Below are 21,233 nucleotides of genomic sequence, written 5' to 3' on the forward strand. Positions count from 1 at the left end.
AATCCTTTGTTTATAAGTTTGATTATTGTTCTCGAAGATAACGATCCTTCTAACGTCCTAGATTAGTGATTGGGGTGGTGCAGAGGTAATTATTTTGCGATTTAGGATTCTCTTGTGTCAAAACTTTTCGACAGGGTTGGTTGTGTGATAATCTTAGTGTTGTTTTGAATTACTATTTAATTGGTTATAGATTGTTCGTTTTAGGTTCAGGAATCCTTTACGTTGTTCCAGCTTCGAAACTACTTCAGGTGCTTACCGAAAACCTAAGTTTTTATGAATTTTGGATACCAAAAAACATGAATGTCGACATCACAAGGCCATGTGTCAGGCCATGTGATCCACACGGCAATGTGCTAGGGCGTGTGGTAGGCTGTATAACTCATTGTTCACCAGGTAAGAGTCACACGAGCAAAGGACATGGGCGTGTGTCCAGACCCTATGTGGCCTTGATGGTGCAAGGTTCACACGGGCCAAAGACACGAGCATGTGTCTCGATTGTAGCTCACTATTTACAAATTACAGATTACACGAGTGAAAGACACGGGTAAGCACACGGGCGTGTGCAAATCATATGGGGTCACACGGGCCAGCTACCTAGGCCGTGTGAGACCACACGAGTGTGTGGGCTAGTTTACAAAATTTTTCCATATCTCGAGCATAGCTTGAGCTGAATACAAGCCTTCTGTGAGACCGTCGAACTGAATTAAACTGTATAAATTGATATTTTGTGATCTGAAACTTGAGTATTGATTATCAAAGTGTATTGTGTTTGATTAATGTTAATGGAATTGATTTACTGTATTCGAGTGTGAGCGGTATTTGAGTATTCACATAAAACTCTGTATTAACTGTCATGTGAAGTCTACATATGCATCAGTTGAGAATTAAATCAGGAGGAAGTATTCTGTTCTGAAACAGTGGTTAACTCACTAGTATCATATTCTATTCTGAAATAGTGGTTAACTCACTAGTATCTATGTTCTTATTTGGCAGCTAGACTGCATTCTCCTATTAATCTTATTAACATAAGTAATCTTACTTTTTATGAACTAAATATTAGAAAGAAGTTGCACCTAAATTAACCTTTGCTGACCAAAATTAAAGCAATTTATCCCCTCCATTAATGAAAATCGTATTTGATTGGTTTGATTAGTAACAGATGTTGACATGATAAATGAAAATCTTGGCATGTTGATATGTGGCATGCAATATGGATTAGAATACTAATAATGTATATCACGTCAACAAATATTAAAAATTATAAAATTATTAAAATTATTAAAAAATTACAAAGACTACAAAAGAATAAAAATAATTATCAAAAAATAATTGCATTAACTTTAAAGAATTTGATTTTGTAGCTTCAAGAGAAAAATCCAATATGGCTTTTACTTTATTGTATCTTAAAAGTAGTTTTATTCATTTGCAGCTTGAATGGGTGTGTTGTTAGAACCGTAAAACAAAATCTAATATAAATTTAAAATTGTAAACTGTGATCTATCATGTCAAATCATTAAGAATAAATCAAGAACAAAACTAGATGCGGAAGCGTACCTAAATTCATCGATTTCTTAAAATCTATGGATCTTGCAATTTTGATCTTCCAAATTAGCACACAAGTAATTTAAAAAAGGTCTCTCTCTCTTTTCTAAAGATGAGATATTTGTAATGCTACCTATGTGTAATTTGGGGACCATAACCCTAATATATAACTTTTGCACATTAACCCTAATTTCTAATTAGCCCATCATAAATTAGAAATTAGTAACTAGAGTAACTACACATATTTTACTTGTACTTTATTAATAACTAAAGCCCAATAAACCTTAACCACATTAGATCACTTTTAATTTGGGCTAACATTTTATGATAGTAAATAATAACATGTAATTACTCTTATTATATATGTGTTGTCCATATTTTCCAACAATTTCCCACTTGAACGACATATATATACTAATTACTCTACAATTACATGTCATGATATAACCTTATGACCTAAAACCTTTACTATCATATTTGAAAGGTATTCTAAACAATCTCGTCCATTAATTATGTTAACATGAAATCAAGGTGACTTTTGTTACATATATCATAACTAAATCCATCCCTGATCACGTATATTAACACAACAAAATGAAATAGATCAAGTATGGATGTGTAGCATGAAAATTACATGCAATATGATCTAAACATGCCTATTTCCAACTGGTCCTCCTTAACCTTAGTGAGATCAAATTTTACCAAAATCAGAGTGCGAATAAATCAAATAAATTTTATTTCTGTAGGGAATAAACTTAATATCTGTAAACTGAAATAACTGAAAATGTGTCTATAACATAAAAATATTTAAAAGTACAAACTCCCACTAAAACAAAATATCCTTAAATGACATTACACCCATATGAGCAAGGTGCTCATGAAAAACCTTGGGTGGTAGTCCTTTAGTAAGCGGGTCCACAATCATGGAGTTTGTCCCAATATACTTTATAGACACCTGATCACTTTGAACTTTTACTTTAACAACCAAAATTTAAAGTCTATATGCTCTGTAACGACTCGAATTTTACGGTTATCGAAAAAGTGTATTTTCGGGTCTCCATTTTTGAAAAATGGATTCGTAAATATTTATTAAAAATATTTACAAAGTTAATTGAGTGGTTAATTAGAGTTTAATTAAGTGAATTTAGCTTAATTAAGGATAATTGGATAAAAATATTAAATTGAATATAGTGTGAAAGTTTAATTATAGAATAAAGAAAATTGAAGGGACTAAATAAATAAATAAGCCAAAATGAGTGTCAAGTGTGTGGTGAAAATAAAATACATGTGTAATAAATATTATACATATATTTTTCTTTATTCTATAATTAAACTTTCACACTATATTCAATTTAATCCTTTTATCCAATTATCCTTAATTGAGCTAAATTCTCAAAGAAGATTAGCATGGCCCCTATGCAAGGATGACACGCACAAATGGAGAAATGGTCCAAATTTCAAACTACAACCAATACAAATACCAATACTAAATCAATCCAATACTTGACTTAAAACACTTATCATGTATCATTATCAATATCAATTTACTTAGTTCACTATTACTATCACAATGCAAAATAACACACTTAAGACATCCTTGGTAAATGCCATTATCAATAATTAACATGCTTTACCTTATTGAGTACGGGATTGGCCTAAGATGCTGATTCAACGGTCTGACCTTAACCTAACCTACGCACAGAAACAAACCGTACGCTGAGTATGAACTCAGTGGTATTTCTATAATCCAAACACTTAATAATATAACATACACTTAAAATATATATTGATCATAAATATTCAATTATTCATTTCATGGGTAAATTCTTTATAACTCATTCAATTTTTATCATCTATTAATCCGATTGGCTTTCCAAAATAAATTCATATATCACTTGAACAATAATATTTCCCATTCATATCTAATTCAGAGATACTTAATTCATATACTTCAGTCATTCTTCAGTTCACTATTCAGTAACATTAAATAACATTAAACTATGACATTTCAATTAGTATTCTGTACTTATCTATTTTGGTAACAGACAGTACTTTTTAATATCAATCAATTTATCATTATCATTCAATAGCAATCAATTGATCTTTATTGTTCAGTAATTAGTCAATCATTAGTAATAATCAGTAATTCAGTAACAGTCAAATATTCAGCAGCAATAAATTATTCAGTACCATTATTTACCCCTATTAACATGACTCGGACCTGAACAGATACACGGATCCAACCCACACACCGGGATAGCATTTTCATCGGCCGAAGTCAGAATACACCGTAATGGTAATAGTAACAGTATCAGTAACAGTAGCTGTATACAAAGTACCTTATTGGAACAAATTCAGAACAGTAACAGTAACAATAACAGTAAGGTACGGAGCACCTCTTCGGAATGAATCCGGAACAGTATAAGTAAGGCGACACTTATAGTGTCTCATCGACACAAAGTCGGAATATCCCTGAACACTTCCAATCCTATGGCATGCCAACTATATCCAACTAGCCCGATACTATTAATAGGGTTTTACGGTAAACTTTCCGTTTTAGACAGTACATATTTCAGTCAATCATATATATTTTCAATTCAATATATTTCAATTCACTTTACATTAACAAATGTTCAAATTTCACAATAATCATATATTTTCATATCAATTTCATCATTTTCTCAAATCAATATATTTTCAATATAACATACATTCACATTCAATACCACATCAAATATATATATTCATATAAATTCAATAAATTTAACATATACCAATTAATCCATTTCAATCATAAAACACAATAATTCTTACCTTAACATTTGTCATATACTTTAAATAAAAATATAACAATCAATAACTAAGTTCGAATTATAGAAATACAAACCGTGAATTTTTCTCGAGTTTACTCCTCGTCCACTTTTTCTTTTCCTTTCTTCATGGATGCCTCGGGTTCGATGTTAGCTATGAAAAATTAAGATAATTTATACTATTAATACAGAACTAATTTATATTGAATAATGGAATTTTTATTCAATTTCTACCTTATTTTCAATTTGAACCTAATTAAGTTCACTTACTTTTCTAACTCAATTCATACTTTATTTCTACTCAATTTTCTATCATATTCAACATAAATATCCAATGTTTATGATAAAACCCTAATTTAAACTTTCTTTCAATTTAATCCCTCAATCACAAAACTTATAACTTCTTTTACAATTTAATCCATTTGTCAATCTTAAATTGAAATTCATTCAATTTAAATCCCTAATTCAACAATTTATCCAACATGAACTATGTTCAAAAACTTTAAAACTTCCAAAACCTCAATTTAATTTTATCAAAACTTTATTCTAAAGCTTTTAAAACATCAAAATTGAGAGAAAAGGACTTGATTGACTTACCTATTAAAGTTTAAAACTTCAAAACCTTAATTCTCCCTTTTCTCCCTTTTCTCCCTTTCTTTCTTTCACCCCTGTTCTTCTCTGTTTCGTTTTCTTTGTTTCTCTTTTTTTTTCTTTTACTTTATATATATATATATATATATATATATATATAATATAATAACAATAATAATAACTACAATAAATATCTATTTAATAACAAGTATTTATTTTACATTTGTATCCATATATATTATTACATTTGTATATCATCATCACCATACATTTGTCTTTCTTTCTTCTTCTTTTTTATTTAATCATTTACTTTATTTAATTAATATAAAATAACATTAATACAATAATTAAATAATAAGTAAATACATACATGTATTACAAATGAATGTATAATGTTTATTACACATGTATTTTATTTTACCACACACTTGACACTCATTTTGGCTTATTTATTTATTTAGTCCTTCAATTTTCTTTATTCTATAATTAAACTTTCACACTATATTCAATTTAATCCATTTATCCAATTATCCTTAATTAAGCTAAATTCACTTAATTAAACTCTAATTAACCACTCAATTAACTTCGTAAATATTTTAATAAATATTTAAGAATCCATTTTTTAAAAACGGAGACCCGAAAATACACTTTTCCGATAACCGTAAAATTCGGGTCGTTACATGCTCTGACTTTGATGTGCTCCTATTGTCATTGGAATAAAAGATTGCAATTTGTTTTCACAATTTGCACCTTAGTAACAAAATCTTGTATCCATATTTCATCAAAATCAGAGTTTATATACCTGATGATCTCTAACTAATTAGACTTCCAATATGTGAGCATGTAATATTTTATTCTCTAAAAATACCTTATAACCCTCTTGGCTGCTATCCAATGGTCTATATAAGGGTTGCTTAAATATCTACCTAGCATCCCAACGATGTACACAATATTCAAATGTGTACAAACCTGAACATACATTAGACTTCTCACTGCTAAAATGTAAGGAATCTTGTGCATTTTCGTGATCTCAAAATCATTCTTAGGGCATTTATTGAAACTATACTTACTTTTACTAAACTTGTGATATATACAATCATTAACCAATATTCTTACTAAACTTGTGATATATACAATCATTAACCAAAGCCATCTCGAAACCAAATGATGTAATCACTTGGTAAATATTGTAATACCACGTGATTCCACATGCAAGGTTTCATTATAGGATGCAATTGTATCTAGCAAATAAATGTTGTCATAAGTATGTAAATAACTAGTTTCAACAACATTCGAATTTAAAGACAAACTAAAATTATTGTTTCCGAATGAACAACAATACCCAAGTTTGTTTAGTAAAGAAACATAAACTAAATTTTGTCTAAAAGACAGTACAACAAAGGTGTCTTTTAAATCCAAATAAAAAAACAATTCCTAATAACAACCTAAAATGCCAAATTGTTTCCATTTCCACCGATTTTCCATTGCCCACGAAGATGTGTCTTTCACCATCATTTGGCTTTCGGTAGCTTAGGCAACTCTGCATAGAAACACTTATGTGAGTAATAGCACTAGAATCTGTCCACCAAGTATTTCTAGGTACTGAAGCTAAATTAACCTAAAAAAAAACCAAAGTAAGAATTATACCTTTCTTTGCACGTCAGGCGTGATATTTGACATATTTTTTCTTCACGTGTTCAGGCTCGTTACAAAAGAAACAACTCTTTGTAACATGTTATTGTTTCTTTTGAGTTGGACCCTTAGTAGTTTCATTCTGATATTTTCTTTTCTTGCCTTTGCCTTTAAAGGAATTGGCCAAATGAGTACTTTCAAACTTATCAAGTTTCAACCTTTCTTCCTCTTACACACAATAAGAAATGAGCTCATTTAGAGTCCATTTCTCCTTTTGATAGTTGTAACTAATTTTAAATTGGTTAAACTATGTAGGAAGCGAAACCAAAACCATAAGAACAAGAAATTCCTCAAAAAGCTCAATCTTAAGTACCTTAAGTCTTGAAGCAACATGAAACATCTCCATAATGTACCTCCTCACGTTTCTTTGACCTTTATGTTTCATAAACATCAAAGAAGTCAGAAGTGATGTCATCTTAACCTTATAGTTTTTGGCAAAACATTTTTCAATTTCGTCAAGGAAACACTTGGCCAGAGTAATCTTTTCAAATTTTGTGCCCCTAAAGGCTTCTAAAATGTTATACTTCTAAAATGTTGTGCTTTATGATCATTAGACTCATGTGGTTTGAACAATCCCACCTCTCAAAATCCCTTTTAGCATTAGGGGTGCTTACTGCAATGAGAGGTGTAGGTTGTTCTTCCCTTAGCGTAAGGTCTATGTCCATACAACCAAGCAGTATAAGTAAGCGTCTTTTCCATTCCTTAAAATTAGTCCCACTAAGCATGAGCATATAATTTATATTAGCAGATATTGTGACAGCAGAAGATAAACTAGTTGAATATAGAACAAAATAGATAAAAACAAGCTCAATATTCAATAAATTCAATATAGTGGTTAATCTCATCTCAAGATACCAAACATAACATTACTATCAAGTCTTTGGACAGTAATATTAACAGTAAGCGATACTCTTATTGTAGCAATCAAACTATAACACCCCAAACACGGCTTAGACGTTATGGCTGAATCCGAGAGTGTTACGAAGAAGGATTTTGAAACTGATAGTTCGATAAAACCATATTTAGTTATTTGATAAAACATTTAGGTATTATAAACATATTAATCACTAAAACCGTTATAAGTTGTTCTTTAAAGTTAATCATTTATTTCGCAGCGAAAGTTTGAAAATCGTTTAAAACAAAACCAAGCTCGTGTTTCCAAAAACCATTTGTTAAAACTATTTGTTTGCGCAATGTTTTTGTCGACGTTGCGGAAAAGAAAGCAAAATGAAATCCAAATCCAAAAGTTAAAACCATACAGTCTAGAGAGTCCCCAAAATTACAAACTCTCAAGAAAACCAAATTTAAAATAAAACCATTTACTAAATAAAAACATATCCCGGTCAAGTGGTCACCGTTGAGCCTCCGTCGCACCGACCCGCCTAAATCTGTGGATTACCTAAACTGAATAGAAAAACAGATGTGAGTTTTCGTAAACTCAATGTGTAACCCAATAGAAATAGTCATGCACCATACACAAAATTTTATATACAGTCATATACAAATTCGGACCGAAGTTCATAACAGATACAAATATCAGAATCGGTTAAGCAGAACATATATACAGAATCCTATCCCCATCCTCTACACATCATCTCCGACCATCCCATCACATAATGTGGGGTTAAACACCCACCCATCCCAACACACCATATAGTGTTGATGCGACACATGACAGAATAATATGTAGTCAAGCTGCCAGAATATAGGTGAAAGGTCACTGTACATACCATTTCTTCTACATATGCAAATCTCACCCTAAACACAGATACATAATACAGAATTAATAGAATTAACATGCTTAACATGCTCGTATACATATAACATATATATACTCAAACAGAACAGTCAAACATAATTAATAGTGTCCTACTCAGATCAGGCTATTAGAATATCAGATCACATGAATTAGGGTTTGGTTAGTCCTTACCAACCCTATGATAGGCCCACAGTCGATCGGATCGACCTATGCAACTCTAGGGAAAATTTTAAAATTTTGGGCCCACATGGACGCCGAGATTGACTTTGCTCGTGTTGCCCATACGGCCTGGCCCAAAACCTACAGGCCCAACCTTGCCTAGCCCGTGTGGTCCATACGAAAACACTCAGATTGTCACATAGCCGTGTCATACGTACGACCACACCTTCGTCAGTCACACGGTCGTGTCTCACACACGGCCAACCATGCAACTGGGCACACTCTCGTATAGTGTCAATAGAACCCATTTTTAGCTTTTGCTGAATCTCGTTTTCTCACGTTAGGGGTATACACTTGGTACGATTTTGATGTAAAAGTAATCTCGAGCCCACCAGAACCTAAAGATAGCATTTCAACGACCTATTAGCAACCAACTTATGATTTCACAAAACTAAACCGAGCAACGCTCATAAACTTACCACCGCAAAAATGACCCCACGCAATACATTAAACCATTGGAGTAAAAATTACCGTTTCATCGTCTTCTCCTACATAACAGTTCGCAGAAATCAAATTCTCTACAATCATCGTTACGCCACTATGACGAGAAAGAATCGAAAAACTTACTGAAACCGCGCGAAAATAGAAAAAGTGAACAAAATTGAAGGAAAACAGAAGAAAAAGAAAACAAAGAAACAGAAGAGGGACAAAAAGATGAAAACGAAAGAACCAAAGAAGAAAGACAAAAATTGACATCAGAAATTTAGAGGAGAGAGAAAAATTAGAAAAAAATAAAGATTTTGATACTATCTGAACTTTCCACTAACAACCACATCCCATAATATCCTCCCCACTCTAAGTACATCCAACCACTTTAGTCTCCTAACTCCACTAAACCTATAACAGGCAATCGGAAATAAAAATATCACCTTTGCTCACGCGAGGATTCAAACACAAAACCTTAGGCAAGCTAACACCTTACCACTTGAATCAACAGGTTCATTCTAATATAAGTTTACCAGCAATATAACATAAGCCTACTCAACAGGAATAAGGCTAGGATAAAAAATAACAAAATTGCCGAAAGTGAGACTTGAACCTAAGACCTCATACACATACCAAAAACACTTAACCACTAAAACAAATACATATTTATGTCAAATTTCACAAAAACAACAATAAATTAATCGGGCCGTTACACAAACATTGACAATAAATTATGTCAAACAATGAATCAATCTTTGGACTAACTTATTGTTCACATAAAGTATCTTATAATTGTCACACATGTATCACCACAGATATCGTTGAAATTCTGTCAAATATTAACTTACCTTTGGGTCAATTAATAAACGCATGAATTACAAAAACATATAATCATCTTGATATTTTAAATAAATTAAACTACACAAAAGAGGTCACTTTGATGGTATTTTGTTTCAACTAATTTATTTAAAATATTAGACATCCTTAATTAAAACCCAAAGCAAAAATCTAAATTTATTTATTTCAAAATATTTCTTTTAATTTCATCTTTGGACAAAAATATTAACTTGAAAGTGATATCTTATTGTAGTAATTAAAATCGATAATAAAAACATGTCAAAAATAAATCTTCCTTTGGGTCGATTTATTACTCACATGTAAAACCGAATAATTGTCACATATTTATTATCATAATTGCACGTGTAATATTATTAACCTTCCTTTGGGCCGATCAAAATTAACATAACTTAATTTATATGCACACAACCTTTTATATTTTAAAATAAAATAATTTACATAAAAAAGATCACTTTGGCGACTTATTGTTTCGATTAAGTTATTTTTAAAATATATACACATTCCAATATTCAAATTGAAAATTTTCATAACAGTCAAAGATTAAAATTGAAATTTCTAAATACACTACAATTTTAGAATAACTAAAATAAGATTTGTCGAAATGGCGAAATAAAAAATCAACAATCTTAATCGTTAATTGTTTTTTAAAGAAAAATCTTTAAACATGAAATCACCAAAACTTACAAATCATAAAACATGATTGCACTTATATACATAATTGACTATGTAAATATTAACAACCACTTCATGTATATTAATAACATAAATCCATAAACCATACTCTGAAAAAAGCTTAGCAATCACCTACTTCACTTCACTTAATCAGAGACCATACTCAAAATTATATCAACCACGTTCTAAAAAAAATCAAAGCATGATGCTTGTGGTTTCACCATTCGCAAGAGACCAAATCAATTTTTTTTTTTATTAAATGTGTATCATGGTCAACATGAGTTTACATCAAAATTCCAAAAAATTAATAAATATTCATAACATAAAATTAACACCTTCAACATATATCTATCAAACCAATTTAACGAAGAATTCACACACTAATCAAAAGTCATAACAATTTGCTAAAACATGAATAAAATCTTGTGCATGATTACTAAAATGTCTCCAAAACAATAAATATATATATATATATATATATTACACAACCTTTATATATCTCAACATATAAAAAATTTGACTTAAAAGAAATAACAGTCAAATAGCAATTAACAATCCATGTATTGATATAATCAAATATATATCATAAACAGTACTTCTAGTGAAACCCAAACCTACACAATTTTTTATTTATTTAATAAAGTCTAATTGCCACAAGCCAATAAACCTATCATAAATCAATCAATCACATATATTTATTTTAATAAATAATCAAAACCAAAACCTAAAATTTCATGAATCAATTCAAAAAGAATATAAACTTAATTAATTCTCAATGATTAAACATGATGAGACTTGAATGCCACTTGTTAAAACCGTAAAATAAAATTTGATATAACTTTAAAACTGCAAATCAGGATCTATCATGTTAAATCATCAAAAATAAATAAAAACAAAACTAGATGCGAAAACGTACCTGAATTCATCAACTTATTGAAATCTACGTATCTTACGATTGTAATCTTCCAAATTAACACAAGTAATTTAAAGAAAGTGTTTATCTCTTTTCTAAAGATGAGATATTAGAAAAGTTATCTACGTGTAATTTAAGGACCATAACCTTAATATATAACTTTTGCACATTAACCCTAATTTCTAAACAACTCATCATAAATTAGAAATTAGTTATTAGAATATTTACAAATATTTGGCACGTAATTTATCAATAATTAAAGCCTAATAAACTTTAATCAAATTAGATTACTTTTAATTTAGATTAGTATTTTATGATAATAAATAATAACATATAATTACTCTTATTATATATGCGATACCCATATTTTCCAACATGTGTGAGAAGTTTCAATCCTCTGTGATTTCAGTTACGAGGTTGTCTTCTGACACTCTTATATTGGCTTTTCTCATATGACTCAACTGCACCTGTTATTGGAGTTGGAACTAGCTTGGGGTTTATCTTAGGATCATAATGTTATTATAATTGCGACGTTGGCATGGAGTTGGTTTGGGGTATTAAAATGAGATGGCTTGGAAGAAGATTGTTGGAATTAGTAGAATAATTGGGATCGGAAGCTAAAGTTGGTTTATAATTTTTTTACAAAAATTTTCATTAAATTTTTTATGATTCTAAATAGGGTTTTAATTTTTAAACAATTTATTTATAATCGATACAACTATTTATAAAAGTGTCCACAAAATCCTCTTAAAAAATAATTTTAAATTTTTAATGGAAATTTAAAATTTTTCAAAATTGAGCAACTTTGTTATATTTATAACAATAAACCTTAATCGAATATTTAATGTGCTTTGTGAGAGATGGAGTCAAGTTGATTATGGCTTTCAACCGGACGACCTTCTCCACTATCCTTGTACTTTGAATTTTGTTGAATGTGGGATCGAATAACATGAACCAAAGAACAAAAAAGAAATGAATTAATTACTTTCAGTTGGAAAGTAATCCCTCTCCATAGAAACAGGTAAAAGATTGTAATTTCCAACAAATATAATTTATTCTAAGTAAATAAATTATCACTACTTCTAGTAGAATAATGATAGTTCATGAAGTGTGTATTTTAGGTTAACCGAAATCATCTATTTATAGAGAGGGATATAAAAATCCTGATTGACCAAACTCTTGACAAATAATATATATTTAATAGAAAATACACTCATACTCTAACTAGGGTAGGAGGGGTGACACACCCTAATAAATATTACTAGGGTTGTCACCCCTCACATGTTTATGAGCGGGGATTTGGGCCTCTCACGTATTTGATTCAATTATATTATATGAGCTTTTTGACTTTTTAATCCAACACTTTTTAAGTTAATCTAAATTAATATTTATTTTCGATTTTCTAAAATAAATATTATTTATTCAATTAATTTAATTAATTGAATTAACTAGATTAATTTATTAATTAAATAATTTTTCAACTCAATTCTAACTTTGTTCAAATCATAACATCTTTACCGTAAAAGAATTCATAAATAAATATATTTAATTTCATTATTTAATAGATTCACAATGACCAATTAATTTTTCATTTTCGAACTTCAATTATTTAATTATAATTAATTCAAAAATAATTCAAAAACTTTAATTTAATTATCAAGTTATTTTTGTACTTAATTAGAACATACATTCATTTGTAAATGTGATCCATTTCTTTTACTTTATCATTTTCATTCATTTACGTTCATTTCTATCCATTTGATTTTACATGTAATTCATTTCGGTTTCAATGAGCTAGTAGAGGAATCAATTAAACATATATAATTAGAGTTCATATAATTTATAATTAAGTTCAAACTTTATAATTAAGTTCAAACTTTTAGCCTATTAATTATAAATTTATTTAGTTACAAAGTTATTATAAACTTATTTAGTTACGAAATTATTTCATGATAGTATTGTGACTAAGCTCTCCTTAGTTATATTACATTATGAAAGTTAGTCAATAAGTACTCATCTAATGACCTCATAAGTATGTTACCCTCATAAGATATCCTTAATCTCTTTGGATTAAATTCGTTCTCTCAATATGATTATATTTTATCACATGGTAACCATTACATCTTTCTTTATGAAAAGCTAATTACTATCAAATAGTAATTAAGTCATCTATCACAATAACATATGACCCGTAGATATCATTTACCCTTAAGTTGGGCTATGAACTCCACTATCATGGAATGATGCTACATATTGTAAAAGGTGTATACCCAATGCACTAGGTTTTGGTTCTTTATCTATTTGAACTCAAGTTTTTACTTACATCAAAGTATATGAGTCACACATACATAGTCCATCATCCATTCAAGATTAAGGTACGCCACACTATAAATGCATAAGTGAATAAATCCATAAGCGGATTTAGGATATATTTTACTTGGGTCATGTCTAATATACTGTACTGTCAGTTCAGTCAGTAACATCTATATCTTCTAGGAGTTATCCACTCCGATGTTCAAGACAAAACGTCTCTTCTATCAGACTTGATAGACAACATATTAGTCTTTCAATCGATTTGTTTGTTTCCAATTATTTACTAATACAAGCCTTCTTTTCGTATTATGATCTGACTACGTAATATTGCCTAGTATTAGTAAAACATTAGATAATTAGTGAGCGAATATTTGTTTCCATTTTATTTTGTGTGCAAAAATCGTTGAAGACAATTTATAAGAAATATTAATGTAATTAATGTATATTTTATTAAACCAATATTTTTTGAAAAATACAAATGAATAAAGACGAATTTTACACTTAAGGTACTAGATTCAAGGAAAAAAAAGCTCTAAGGCTTCCCAAAATGGACACCTGTCCATTTTTTTTCCTTTCCTCTTTTTGACATGAGAACATTATGGATAAATTTTAACTATAATCCATATACGTTTTAGATTATAAGAATAATTAAATTTCAATTTGATCCCTATATTTTGGTTAAATTTGAGACTTAGTCTATATACTTTAATTTTGACATAATTTGATACCTCAATTTTTATAATGTCATTAGTTAGTTTAAATATTTTATTCTAATTAAAATGATGATTTGAATTTTTAAGAATTGTTAGCATCATTAAAATTTTTATTAAATTCAAGTTCATTACAATATTATTTTTTTGTTATGTGGATAACAAGTTTTTTTTTCAAAATGCTAGACCAACACAAAAATGTTAACAAAAGGATCTAAAATTTTAAATTTTAAAAATAGAGACTAAATTCTTGAAAATAAAAATATGAAGATTAAATTTTAAATATATAGAACTTTAAACAAATTATAAACTTTAAATCTTTACACTATAATTTAATTAAAAATAAATAATTATCTCATATTTGGAAACTATACTAATTTTGAATAACTTTTAGTTTTTTAAATAAAATTTTAATATTTCCTAATGATGTCATGTTAATGTTTTAATCTATAGGATATGTCAGGTGTCAACATATCAAACGTCTCTATTTGTTACATCAGTATTTGTTACTAGTTAGGGTCTAGTTTACTATTATTTCTCAAAAATATTTTTGGGTAAAAGTTATTTTGAGCAAAAATTAAAATTTTACTTTTACTTTTGATTAAGAAAGTACTTTTGTAAAGTATTTTTTTTGTCTAAAAATACTTTTGAAAAGTCCAAAACATATTATTTAATAATATTTTTATTTCGAAAATACTTTTTATTCTAAAAATATTTTTAAAAACAATACTAAATTGACATTAATTTAATTAAAAATAATTTAAGAATTTAATTAATTTAATTTTAATCATTAAAATTTCCAAATTCAAAACCTGAACCTATATTCAATAACCACATATCAAATTAAAATTTTAAACCAAACCCTAGCTTATTAACACTAATTTAATCTTACCCGGTATAAATTATTGAAAAAAAAAAATCTTACCCGGCATAAGAAAAATTACGAAACTATCACTAGACTTTGATGAATTTTCATTTTACTATTAAATTTAAAAAAGGGTTACATTTGGGTCATTAAACTTATTCACTTATAACATTTTGATCACTCGTCATTAATACCCTTATAGCTTGAAGGAAAAAGTAAGACGGCTTTTAATTTAAGGATTAATATCTAATTTGATTCCTAAACTATAGTTAAAATATTCAATTTAATACTTTAACAACATTTTTAACAATAATTCTGAAAAATATTAAAACAAATTTAAAGATATAAAAACTTTAAAAATTCTGAAATTTCATTATTTAATTTTAAAATTATAAAAATATTTTTAAAAATTATAATTATGTATAAAAATAAAAAATTCATACTTTTTAGAACAAAAATTTGATCAAATTATAATTATGTGAAATGAAGAAAAAAACAAAGCTTCTCCGGTCTAAAATCCCACCAAAATCTTGATAGAATTCACCACTTAAGGAAACCAAATCCTCCTCGGAACTAGCGGCTTGTTCTGCAATGCTTAAGAGCTTCATACCTTCTTTCCGGCACCTCGACACCTCTCCATAGAAGCCAAGCATATTCACTGATAAGCTCAACAGGGAGAAAAGCTGCAAAACATGTACTTGGGTTCTTTTTAGGCTTAATGATAAATTTAGCTATTAATGTATACATATTTTTCAAAATGACCTTAATTATATTTTTGAACTTTTTTTTACCATCAACCTTAATTTTTTTTTCAAATTATTTTTTTAACAGATTTGATGAAAGTACCATTAAAAAATTTAACGGGATGATATGGAATTTAATGTATGGAACATTTTTAATGAGATGTAATCTATATTGAAAAAGTTAACGGGATGATGTGGAATTTAATATATGGAACATTTTTAATGAAATGTAATCTATCTTGAAAAAGTTAACGGGATGATGTGGAATTTCATATATGTAACATTTTTAATGAGATGTAATCTATTACTTAGGTAACCTAATAAAATAATTACATGTGGGAAATAATAAAATAAATAAATAATTCATGAAGTTAAAAAAATAACTCTTAATTTAAAGAAAATAAAAGTAATTATCTAAAAAAGTTTCAAAATGAATGTACACATTTAATATTTTCAGTATAGATTATATCTCATTAAAATATTTCATATATGAAATTCCACATCATCCTCGTCAAATCTGTTAAAAAAGCAATTTGAAAAAAAGAATAAAGGTTGATTGCAAAAAAGACTCAAAAATCAATTAGGGCTATTTTGACAAAACATATAAAATTAGTAGCCAAATTTGTCATTAAACCTTCTTTTTAAAGCATAAAGGATTAACCTACATTGACAGGAGTTGATGGAAAACCTTAAAGAGAATAGGGGTGGAGTCCTCCTCAACCGCCTCCACCAATGCCCATTTCATCAAATCCTTAGGACTCCCCTGGAAGAAGGCAATGGCCACAACAATCAGAAAATTCAAAAGAAACCCATTCATGGATTTTGAATTACAAGGAAAAAGGACCATACCTTGAGTAAATGCCAAACAACTCCAAGAACTGCATAATTATAATTTAAAAATATATAATTTTTAGATTTTTTTATTTTTTTACATAATTATAATTTTAAAAATATTTTCATAAATTCAAAAATAAATATTAAATTTTCAAAAATTTAAGATTTTTTATATTTTAGAATTTTTAAATACAATTTTAGAATTATTGTTAAAATGTTGTAAAATTACCAAACTACATATTTTAGCTATAATTCAGGGATCAATTTAGAAATTAACATTTGAATTAATGTGCCGCTCCACTTGTCCGTTAACCGCAATTATCGGACAAGTGACCAAAAGTTAGAAGTTGATAACTTTAATGACGAAAATGGAACTTATCATAGTTCAGTGGCTAAAAGTAAAATTTCACCAAAGTTTAGTGACATTTTTGTAGTTTACCGAAAATAATCTTACCTCACGGGACTGGAATTATGAAATTTACATTCATGGACTAACGTAATCATTTTAGGCTTCACCAACTGGAGGGCAATCTAGTCTACGTATATAAAAAAAAAAGCAGGAATATTCTCTCGAGTTTCACTTCATTTTGTTTTTAACTTGTATTTTCAGCTGAGTTCAGTCACAGGGCCAAAAAATCGAAGACAAAGAAACACAGGACAGAGAGAGAAACTAAGGGTGAAAATGGCCTGGTGTAGTTTAAGGTCTATTCACGTTCCAACCGTCGATGTCGGATTACTACGCACTCGCTCCCCGTTAGCCGCTGTCGGTGGAGTCGTTGCCGGCTCTTCATTTTTGCGATCTTCCTCCAGAAATGGCTCTCCTTTTGCTTGCTTAAGCCTATCCACTTCTCCTGGTAATAAAAGAAAGACTATCAGTAAGCTAATGGATTTCTTTTTGCTGCTTGATTTTAGGTTTCCTTTGATGGGTTGCTTTAGAAAAATGGGTGAATTTGTTTGGCTTTGGATTTTAGTTTTAAGTCAGTCTTAAAAGCGTTACTTTCAATCAAGTGAATGTGAAAGGGAAAGAACATGGTCATGAAGCATCTTGGCTTGGATTTATGATGGTTAATTAATAGTTATTTTGTTCGTCGTTTATGTAAGAGAAATTTGGGGAATTTATATTTGATTTATTACAATTTTATGACCTTCACTGTGCTTGGAAGTCAAATATTTAGTAGCCTAAGGATGGGGAACGATGGTGAAGGGTTTGCAGATGCTATGATTCGATTCTATACCCAATGAAGAGTTGGATGTTAGTGTTATTTGGAGGTTCCTTATTTTCATATCCATTTCTAGATATGTGTCAAACAATGAAGAGTTGGAGCAACATAGGTTTCGTTTGATGCATCTAAGGTTTGTGATTATGACTTGATTGTAGGGATTAAGGAGGCTGTGGCAACTAACAAAGCTCCAGCAGCATTGGGACCATATTCTCAGGCCATCAAGGCCAATAATCTTCTCTTTGTCTCTGGTGTTCTCGGCCTTATTCCAGAGGTTCGTGATGTCTTCACTGAACTTTCTTTACATGTCAAGATTTTATTCTTGGGTTATGTTACCCGGACTCATAATAAATGTTGGATACTGATGTGTCTTAACACATTTAGACACATATTTGGAGAATCATACCCTCATATCCATGTCCTAATATGTATTGGATTTGGGTGTTTTAGGGAAAATGAAAAGTTTGGGTAACATAGGTCCTAGATGTCAGTTATATGCCCATGGTACTGATCGTGTGTTGATTTTTTATTCTAGACTGGAAAGTTCATCTCAGACAGTGTAGAGGATCAGACCGAGCAGGTAATGCACTATTATGCGGACTAATGATTTTGTCAATGTGCTGCTTCATGTTCTGGAATTTCAATTGTAGACATGTTGGTAATTGAAGTTTTCTATGCAAATCTGTAGGTACTGAAAAATATGGGAGAAATACTGAAAGCTAGTGGTGCTGACTATTCCTCTGTGGTTAAGACGACAATTATGTAATTCTTTTTTAATTTCCTCTTACGTTTTTGTTTCTTATGATGATAAGGGTTGATTATCTGATATGAATGAGATATTTATTATTTCTTGGGTTTTCTTGATGCAGGCTAGCTGACTTGAAAGACTTCAAGAAAGTAAATGAGATCTATGCTAAATGTGAGTATAATAGTCTGTTTTATGTTCAAAACATTGCTTTGTATATGGCTTTGCGAATTTGTATTAAACCCCATAATCATAGACAAAACTGATGAAAGAAAGCAGGGTCATCGTTATATAGCTCGGTATTCAAATTTTAGTTAATAAAGTGCCGTAGACTTAACCCATGAATGCTCACATGGTACAGCTGGCTTTACAATCAACCAGCTTGTTCTAGGCCATGCGTATTAATCTGAGCATTGCATCGAAATAAAATCCAAGAGTTATGTGTGGAGTGTACTTGTTGATTGATGAATCCTGTTGTAGAAAGTCATGGCTTATAAAAAATGTCGATTAAAAGATTTCCATACTAGACATCATTGTAGAAACTACATTTTAATTCAATCACTAAAAATGGTTTGTGTTGCAGACTTTCCTTCACCGGCACCGGCTCGTTCAACATATCAGGTAGCTGCATTGCCATTGGATGCCAAGATTGAAATTGAATGCATTGCGGCACTCAAGGCATGATGACAAGGGAGTTTGAAGTTACAAGGTAGGAAACTAAGCTCTTAAAGAGTTTATGTCTCATTTGCAGTTATTAATCCGATTTGGCATCTTGAAACAAGCAATTATTGCGTAGCAGGTACAGTTGGTAAACTTAGAATGTGATGTTTGAACTGAATAATGTTTCGAGACATGAATCTACGGTTGTCATGAATTTTATGTCTATGCTTCTGGCTTAAGCAGAGCTGCGAATCGCTGTTTTATTATTATTATTATTATTATTATTATTATTATTATTATTATTTTTTGAGTTAGGAGATTGAGTTACCATTTATAAATTGTGACCTCTAGGGTGAGCAAAACTGGGTTAAAATTGTGGTGACTAAAAGAAATTGCGAAAATGAGTTTAGTGAATTCGAGTTGTTTGGTTTTTTTGAAGTCAGTTGAAAGGAGTGGGTTTAAATATGTAAATTCAGTTATGTTTTCGATAATTGAATTCACTGATTTTATTTAAACTACCACATTCTTATAGAAACAACGATTTTTAACATGTATTTAAAGGTAACATGATTTGAAATTAATTGATTACAACACATGATATTAATTGTAAAACACATAAATACATTAGATTAAGAATATTAAATGAATGTATCGATCTTAAATTAGTGTTGAGTTAATTTATGACATCAACTCAATTAACAATATTATTAATATTAAAATTATATTACTCATGCATGCGTGTGGAAATTATGTATTTAGAACATATGAATGCCTTCATAAATAAAATATGATAAATATTGAGATGTGAAATTTCAAATTAACATTAACACATGCAATATGTTTGAAATTATAATAAAAATTAATTTAAATATAAAATTTAAATAGGAAAATAAATTATATTAAGAATGTTAAATGTATTTTAATTATTTATTAAATCATTATTATTTTTCTTGAATTGTTATGAGTAGATTTGTGACCAAGGTAGTCACTATTGCACGGTGAATGCATCTTTTTTACTGAAATTGGTACATGCTTGTACCTTGTATCATTTTGAATTTACCAATATTTTTAAAAATTATTTAATACAAATATATAAATATATTTATAAATATCAAATTAATTAAATTAAATAATTTAAATATAAAATATTCATCAATTATATAAATTACTCATTAATAAACTCAACAAATAAAAATCTATCATTCAAATAAATCCAAAATTAATAATAAAATTCATCATTCAATATGAAAATTTAAGGATTTAATTCCTTTCCTTTTTTCACAAAAAATTATAAAAGAAGTTGAAAGGTAAACAAATATTTTTCTTTGATAATTGGGTGAGTGAGTTTTTCTTAATTATATTTTATTTTTTATATTTTAAATGTGAAAGTATGTCTAAAAAAAACTTTCTTAAACATTACATTCCGATGTAACCTTTTTAGATTAGTCATGTTTCAATTAAGTCTTTAGCATAATAGTAAACAATTAAAAATTTTATATTTTTTTAATATTATTCATGTACCGAACGGTGCACTATGTTTCGGCCAATGTGACCAAAATTGACCAGAAAGAGCTGGCGCAATCGATATGGATCGAAATTTTCACAGGTGCGGAAAAGGGTGTTTGGTGTTTTGGTTTAGCACTAGAGCGGTGTGCACCGAT

At 29.1% G+C, this 21,233-nt stretch overlaps 1 protein-coding gene and 1 non-coding gene across 3 annotated transcripts; both read left to right on the plus strand.

The window, feature by feature from the left end:
• The first annotated feature begins 2,894 nt into the window (after positions 1 to 2,894).
• LOC128287257 (U6 spliceosomal RNA) lies at positions 2,895 to 3,002 on the plus strand. Its single transcript, XR_008277952.1, has one exon. It is a non-coding gene; the product is annotated as a U6 spliceosomal RNA (small nuclear RNA).
• A 14,488-nt stretch (positions 3,003 to 17,490) lies between these two features.
• On the plus strand, positions 17,491 to 19,816 carry LOC108461570 (reactive Intermediate Deaminase A, chloroplastic). 2 transcript variants are annotated; one of them, XM_053024649.1, is made up of 6 exons: positions 17,491 to 17,822; positions 18,326 to 18,441; positions 18,703 to 18,747; positions 18,856 to 18,929; positions 19,037 to 19,086; positions 19,496 to 19,816. In XM_053024649.1, exons 1-6 carry the CDS (start codon positions 17,630 to 17,632, stop codon positions 19,594 to 19,596), a joined length of 579 nt encoding a protein of 192 aa, XP_052880609.1. In that variant the 5' UTR covers positions 17,491 to 17,629; the 3' UTR covers positions 19,597 to 19,816. The 2 variants fall into 2 exon arrangements, with proteins under 2 accessions (XP_052880609.1, XP_017616933.1); XM_017761444.2 differs by having other exon boundaries at positions 17,492 to 17,801.
• The last annotated feature ends 1,417 nt before the right edge of the window (positions 19,817 to 21,233 follow it).

The sequence above is a fragment of the Gossypium arboreum genome, chromosome 13 (genome assembly GCF_025698485.1).
Source record: "Gossypium arboreum isolate Shixiya-1 chromosome 13, ASM2569848v2, whole genome shotgun sequence".
Classification (NCBI taxonomy): Eukaryota; Viridiplantae; Streptophyta; class Magnoliopsida; order Malvales; family Malvaceae; genus Gossypium; species Gossypium arboreum.

What these genes read in the sequence shown, in the direction of transcription:
- LOC108461570 (XM_053024649.1), top strand. Translation starts at nt 17,630, where the DNA reads ATGGCCTGGTGTAGTTTAAGGTCTATTCACGTTCCAACCGTCGATGTC. An exon ending in TTCTCGGCCTTATTCCAGAG is followed by an intron (nt 18,442 to 18,702) that starts GTTCGTGATGTC and finishes TTTTTATTCTAG; the next exon opens with ACTGGAAAGTTCATCTCAGA. An exon ending in AAATGAGATCTATGCTAAAT is followed by an intron (nt 19,087 to 19,495) that starts GTGAGTATAATA and finishes TTTGTGTTGCAG; the next exon opens with ACTTTCCTTCACCGGCACCG.